The sequence below is a fragment of the Clupea harengus genome, chromosome 12 (assembly GCF_900700415.2).
Source record: "Clupea harengus chromosome 12, Ch_v2.0.2, whole genome shotgun sequence".
Taxonomy (NCBI): Eukaryota; Metazoa; Chordata; class Actinopteri; order Clupeiformes; family Clupeidae; genus Clupea; species Clupea harengus.
Genome location: NC_045163.1, coordinates 27,540,151 through 27,547,650, shown reverse-complemented (window position 1 = coordinate 27,547,650; position 7,500 = coordinate 27,540,151). Strand labels below are relative to the sequence as shown.

Genomic DNA, 7,500 nt, shown 5'->3' with positions numbered 1-7,500 from the left:
AGGACACAGACTTGAGAGGAGAGGAAATAGACTTGAGTATTAATGGTAATTACTGAATTGATGTGTGTGTGTCTCTGTATCCGATGGCCTAGTCCAGATGCGTGGGTGTAGCCCTCCTTGTTCCCTTACATGGACTTGCCTTCGCTGCCACCCCTCTGAACCTAAGCACAGAAGGGCTCAAGAACGCTGTTTATATAATTTAGTTCATCATTAATAATTCTCTTTTGTTAAGCATGCTCACAGAGGATTGACTCTTGCCCTAGTAACTATTTTCCCACCACGATTTGATTTGCTCAAGCTAGACCAAATTACCATTACAGTGCAATGCGCAATTTAGAGCAATTGCTGTATGACAAGTTTGAATCCAACTCAAGCGCATGGACTATTAAATCCCGGTTATTTTGCGATTTAACAAACATTGTTACTCGAGATTGCAGCTGTTCTTGCCAGGTGACTCACAGTTCAGTCCACAACTGTGCTCTTCATGGGGAAACTGCTTGACTTTTCAGACTGCTCGGTACACTGCCTTTTTGAAGGCCGTTATGTTTTTCGATCATACTTTCACAGCATAATATCATCATAATATGCATCATGCATTTGTCATGGAAAGTAGTTGTAGAGAATCCTAGAGTAGTTTGTAGCCACTCTGTGGCGTTAACGTGATGAGCAATACCAACCCCAACCATTCACCTTGTAGTAAAAACCAAATAAATAAAAACAAAATGGCGTCCCATTCAACAGCTCTAAATTCATAGTAATAATTATTTCAGGACCAGAGTGGCTTTGCAGTGGTGGGATATATGTACGTACATACGAGTCTCATCCATAGGTCCAATCAATATCCTGTAATCAATACCAAGCATGCAGAGATATCCCAGTGTCCTGTGCAGCAGTTACAGGAGGCATCAGGAAATGACTCGTCCTCTAGCCTGTAGTTTTATGGCTCCTTCATGTGAAATGTAGTGTGTCATGTCATGTAGTCATGTCATTCACACACGAAACGAGAGGCACAGCCACAGTATGATGTGCAGCCGGCCACTGAAGCAGGTGTATTTGAGCAGTGAGTCTGGTCTCTGAAGGGGTATTTGAGCAGTGAGTCTGGTCTCTGTAGGGGTAGTGAGCAGTGAGTCTGGTCTCTGTAGGGGTATTTGAGCAGTGAGTCTGGTCTCTGAAGGGGGTATTTGAGCAGTGAGTCTGGTCTCTGAAGGGGGTATTTGAGCAGTGAGTCTGGTCTCTGTAGGGGTAGTGAGCAGTGAGTCTGGTCTCTGTAGGGGTATTTGAGCAGTGAGTCTGGTCTCTGTAGGGGTAGTGAGCAGTGAGTCTGGTCTCTGTAGGGGTATTTGAGCAGTGAGTCTGGTCTCTGTAGGGGTAGTGAGCAGTGAGTCTGGTCTCTGAAGGGGTATTTGAGCAGTGAGTCTGGTCTCTGAAGGGGTTTCTTAGCGGAGCTATACAACATGGAGGAACATGTAATTAGTTCGGCCCGCATGTGAATGTAGTCCAAATGTCGGCGGTCGGGGTGGGGGGGTGATGTGAGTGGGGTGAGTGGTTCTCACCCTGGTGATGCAGTTAAGTGCCAAATTTTAAATCCCCCTCATTCATGTTTGCCCATAAAATGCCCCTGAAGAGGGTAGGATATGGTACGTTTACGCAGCGTTTGTTTTTTGTTTCTGTGCTTGAGTGCAGAGAGGGGCTAGAGGGCCCGTGTGTTCGGTGGCGCCGTGGTTCTCAAGACTTTTTCTTCCCAGGCTAATTCAGGCCGTGACGCCGCTGGCTGCCATGACGCCGCTGGTTGCCTAGCAGCCGCCAGGCACTGCCAGTCTCCGCTCCTCATGCCTGTCACCTCGCTTTAAGCATATCTGCCGATTCACAGGAGGTGCTAAGTGCTTTTGCAGTTTTTGTATTTTCTTTTTTTTTAAAAGATGGCTGCTCTGTGGCGTTCTGAAAGACTCTGAATTCACAGCGCACCAGATGAGATCACCGCGTGGCTGCGATGCGATGAAACTGTCTGGCAGTGGCGTCCGAAACGAAACGAACTAACTGTTTTTTTATGCTATAATGCTGCAGTTAAAGGCATAAAACAGCCGCCGTTAAATATTAAATATATAGCCGCGCTCGAGAGGGGGGCTCCGGGGAGGGCGCGCTGTTCAGATAACTTTCAGACGCCCACTGGTTCGGCAGCGCCGAGAAACTAAAGCCGTTTTATTTCGTGGCGTTTTCTTTTATGGCCTTGGCAAGCGGTCCCGTATGAACGACCCTCCAGAGGAGGCCTCGGGGGTGTTAACAAGCTTCTACATTTTCGGACGCGCCAACCCCCCTCCCCCCTCCCCCCTCCCCCCTTCCCTCCCTCCCTCCCTCCCTTCCCCTCCACTCACCCTGCCCTAAACCTTCAGTACCCCTCTTACACCCCCCCCCCCCCGCCTCACCTCCATCTCTCCCAGAAGCCCAGCTGCCCTTGGGGTGCCTGCTGGGGAGACTCTCCTCTCCTCTCCTCTCCTCTCCTCTCCTCTCCTCTCCTCTCCAGTCGCCTGCGCTGTGTGGCGTCCCCTCTCTTTACAAGCTGGCTGTGGCGGAGCAAGGGCCCACTCGGCCGGCCGGTGTTGCCAGGAGAGGAGCCTGTTGAAAGAGGACAATCCTCCGGTGAAAGGCCGCGATTCAGTGGCATGGGGGCGCGCGCACCCGGCCAGCCGGCCGAGCCAAAATAATCAGATCAGCCACTCCGGGGCCCCCCGGCTCCACACAGGGCTCTTTGTTGGTCCCCCCCCCCCCCCCCACCCCTCCTTCAGCCCCACTACGGGCTCCTCAGCACAGGGTACCCCTAAGGCCCTGGAGGGGAGTGGAGGAGAGAGGAGGGGAGAGAAGGGGAGCGGAGGAGAGAGGAGGGGAGCGGAGGAGAGAGGAGGGGAGAGGAGGGGAGCGGAGGAGAGAGGGAGAGAGAGGAGGAGAGAGGAGGGGAGAGGAGAGTGGAGGAGAGCGGAGGAGAGAGGAGGGGAGAGGAGGGGAGCGGAGGAGAGAGGAGGGGAGCGGAGGAGAGAGGGGGAGAGAGGAGGAGAGAGGGGGAGAGAGGAGGGGGGGTGGGTGGGTAAAGTGAGTTAAGAGCTGGGGGACAGTGTGTGAGTTGTGGATTGCATGGGGCATCCCGTGAAAACCAGCCCTCTCTCCAAACAGGTGAGATGCATTAATACGTCCACAAACGTAAACAGGTGAGATGCATTAATATGTCCGCAAAGTTAAAAGCATCCTAATGGAAAGCACACACTGTGCCGCACAAAGTTAGCGTGTTTTTAGCCGCACGACAGCGTGTGGCATTTTCGCACACGCCTCTGGTTGCGTGCGCTAGAGGCCCCTCCGCTCCGCTCAGGTGCGTGTCATTTTTATTGACACACAATGTAATCTATCCAAAGAAAACACACGCAGAGGAGTGGGCTGTGCAACATGCGCCAAAGTATCTGGCGGATCCAAGCCAGCGCATAAACTCCATGTCAGGCTGAGGGGCTGGCGGCGGCGGCGGCCGAGCTGAACTCACAAACAATTAACAACTTTGTCTTCATTTGTCAGTCCGTGTGAACACTAATCATTCTGGTCGGCAGCCAGATAGAAACATTGCCCATTCATCTCTCCCCACCACCTCTCCCTCCAGACCCCTTTTTTTTCCCTCTTGTTGCCAAGGTCAGCTTTCATATATGCCTCTCAAAGCCCCCGAGCGTTTTCCAGGAACTGGATGTTGTTGCATGTTTGGAGAGCCTGTGCATACGTTAAAAAAAAAAGGCTGCAAATTACATGTGATTCCACCCAAGCCTCTCTCTATCTCTCTCTCTCGCTCTCTCTCTCTCTCATCTCTCTCTCTCTCTCTCTCTCTCTCTCTCTCTCTTTCGCTCTCTAGCAGAGTCGAGAAATTATCTCGCAAGTTTTCCCTGACGTGGAGGCATTCGAAAAGGGAGGGAGAAGGAAGGGAGTTTGCACACGTTGTAAAACTAATCCCAACTGTATTACCTAAACAATGGAATGATAATTTGACATGGGAACAGCCCCCCTCCTTATTGTTCTTGGCCATGCGTGGGGCAATAACTTATCTGTGCTGGTCCGCTCCATGGATCAGTCACATCCCCAAAGCACACGTCCCCCTGGAGAAGGCGCTGGTAGCGGTCCGTTAAGACAGCTCACCAGGAAGTCTGTGACACCCAGCAAAAATACACCTGGTCATTCGATTAGTTTTGCATGTTAGCAGTGATAAGCTGAAGTAATTGCTTTTCTCTGGATGGTCAAAGAATAAGCATTGCACACATTCAGAGGACTCTTACGCCAGAGACATTTGTGTATTGAAACAGTAGGTGTTGCATCCAATGAAAGAGTTTGTGTTATAGCCGAAGATATATGTGTATTGAAACAGTAGGTGTTGCATCCAATGAAAGCGTTTGTGTTATAGCCAAAGATATATGTGTATTGAAACAGTATGTGTTGCATCCGATGAAAGAGTTTGTGTTATAGCCGAAGATATATGTGTATTGAAACAGTAGGTGTTGCATCCAATGAAAGCGTTTGTGTTATAGCCGAAGATATGTGCTGTAGTTACGTAGCCATAATCAACTGGTTCAACTGGTAATAAATACAAATAATTCAACGGGCTAATATATGACCTTCGTGGTCCTGAGCTACACCAGGCTGCAGCTTATACTATAGGCCTATTTATTTTATTTTTAATTTTTGTATTTTTTAGGTGACCACAGTAGGATTCGTTGAAAATAAATGCACCATCATTATGCTGTGTGTGCGTGTGAGTGTGTTAGTGTGTGTGTGTGTGTCTTTACTATTCAGCGTGACTGGCTTCCCCGGTCGTAGGTCTAGTGAGCCGTTGAAGCTGTGTGGAAACTGGCCATCATAAAAGCCCAGCCCAACCACATATAGCCCAGCCTCTCTCTCTCTCTCTCTCTCTCTCTCCCTCTCTCCCTCCCTCTCTCTCTATCTATCTCTCCCTCTCTCTCGCCCTCCCCCTCTCTCTCTCCCGCTCTCTCTGTCTCTCTCTCTCCCTCCCTCTCTCTATCTCTCTCTGTCTCTCTCTCTCTCTCTCCTTTCCTCTCTCCCTCCCTCTCTCCCTCTCTCTCTCTCACACACACACACACACCACACATGGAGACTCTCACGAGGGAAATGTTTATTTTTAATGAACTAAAAAGCTTGCGTATGTGTCGCTGGAACAGCAAACCCCTAGAGGTTGACGTGTGTTAGTTAAACACGCCAGAGACACGTCGGGGGTCGCTGTCGTTTCGCTCCGGCATGTTGTTCGCTAAACCACAGAGGCCCCTTCCCAGTTGCCCCGCATGTCCACTGTAGCGCCTGGGTGGTGTGAATTGGACGGGACAGGGCCGGGCCAGTCGTCATCACTGCCGGCTCATTAATGCGCTAATGGTTAGCCCCTTGGCGAATTCCACCCCCGGCCGGCGCTGATGGGATGCAGTCTAACTATAGAGGCTGACCTCAGGCCAGCCAGATGTGCGGAGCAGAGCAGAGAGTTTCACAAACAGATGGACAGGCAGTCTGCACTTCCTCACCGTAACCTATTCAGGATCTGTGCTCTCTACTCATTAAGTTATTTACTTTTTATTATTATTATTGTGAAAATGGCTTGTGATAATGCTAGCAGGAAAGAATGACTTGCTGTTATCAGTGACCGGTTCGTAGATTGACGTCCCAAAATGTCTAAATCTCACTTTGTGTCAGGGGTAGTTGGTGAGCAGCCCAGCGCTTTACAGGTATGCAATTAAACTGTACGCTTGCAATTACATACGTCTGTAGTGCAGTACTTAAAGATCCATAAAAGTTGCAGTTAATGACTTAACTACCGAGGAGCTGATCTGAGACTTAAAAAGTAAGTATCAGGAGGTAGATTCAGTGAAACATTTGACTGGTTTCTCCAGTTTTATTGATGTGATTTTCCAGCTTAACAGTCTTATCTCTGGCATAGTAAACTCAATCTCTTCCAACGTTACAAATCAGTTGAGTTGGGGAAAGTTGAATTCCATTGTGTTCTGCATAAAATCATTAATCAAAGCAATATGAGAAAAAATAATGTGATCCTTCACGTTGTGTACCTGTGGAGTGTGGTTTCGTGGATTGAGAAAAAATCCCCTTCTCAACTCCATCAAATCTCCCATCATCCTGTTGCTGTATTTCAAGACAGGTCTTCCCATGTGCACGAGTCCAAGGTTGTGTCAGTTCAAAACTCCCTAACAGTTCTTTTTCTCTCTCTCCCCCCTCCTTCCCCCCTCCTTCCTCTTCTGTTCTTCATCCAGACGCCACAGACGTGACCCTATCTGAGTCTGGGGAGATTGAGCCCCTGGCGGAGGCCCAGAGCGGAGGCCTGCCTACGACCGAAGGTACCGTTACCACAAGTCTTCACTCGCCCCTGCTGGCACTGCGTCTTATTTACATACTTGAGTCTTCACTAAGACACACTGACACGGTATTTCATCTGAGACACGTCCCAGGGACCTCCACTAGGCCTGCTCCAACAGCTGAGCATCAGCGGGGATAATAAACTGTCATAACCTGTCTATTTTTATCTCACTGAAGTTGAATTATACTCTACCCATAAGACTGAGCCTGCCTGTGCTGCCATGGCAACCATTCCGAGTTCCCTGGATGGAATCCTCCGAGGCTCTGGCGTGTCGTCAGACTCGGTTCTGCGTCAGATGTTGATGAGTGTGAGAGGTCAGGGTTCCCTCTGAGGATTACGGAACAGTCCGGAGGCCACTAGAAGTAGAAATACAGCAGATTGTTTAAAAAAAAAGAAAATGGTTGGGTTACAAGTGGTGGAATGAAGCCAAGCCATGAATTAGATTAGATGTAGATTTTCTTTTATTGTCCTTTTTGTGTATTGTCATAAAAAAAAAAAACTCCTTAAAAGAGTTTAAAATTGTGCAAAAAAGTCAATAAATAACGTCTCAATAAATAGTTCATCGTTTGCAACTGAAAAACTCACAGATTTGATGCAGTATGCTGTGGTCGGGCTGGAGTAGGGAGGTGTGGAGTAGGGAGGTGTGGAGTAGGGAGGTCTGGAGTAGGGAGTCTGGAGTAGGGAGGTCTGCTCTCTTTAATCTGAGGAGGCGCTGGACCCACTGTTGTGATGTGACTGTATTAAATGCTGAGCTAAAATTGACCAATCGCATTCTGGCGTAGGTGTTCTTGGTTTCCAGATGGGTCAGAGGGAGGTGGAGATTGCATTTTCCGTAGAGCGATTTGTTCTGTATGAGAACTGTAAGGGGTCCAGGTTGTCAGGGAAGCGGCTCTTGACGTGTTGCATGACGAGCCACTCAAGCATTTCAGGGCTATCGGAGTGGGAGCTCCAGGTTGGAGAGTCCTTCATACAGGCTGGGTTTGGCTTCTTGGGCACAGGAACAAAGGTGGCACTCTTGAGGCAGGTGGGCGTCCTGGATTGGCTAAGTGACATGTTGAGTATATCTGTGAAGACATCCGTCAACTGTTTAAGCTAAAGTGCGCTAAGGA

The 7,500-nt window shown here is 49.2% G+C and overlaps 1 protein-coding gene across 1 annotated transcript in view; it reads left to right on the top strand.

Moving 5' to 3' along the window:
- The window catches only part of ror2 (receptor tyrosine kinase-like orphan receptor 2), an 82,789-nt gene that overhangs the window by 44,610 nt on the left and 30,679 nt on the right, over window positions 1-7,500 (top strand). Inside the window, exon 2 of the mRNA XM_031577323.2 lies at window positions 6,288-6,371. Within this exon, the coding sequence (XP_031433183.1) occupies window positions 6,288-6,371 (84 nt within the window). The remainder of the gene's footprint in view (window positions 1-6,287; window positions 6,372-7,500) is intronic.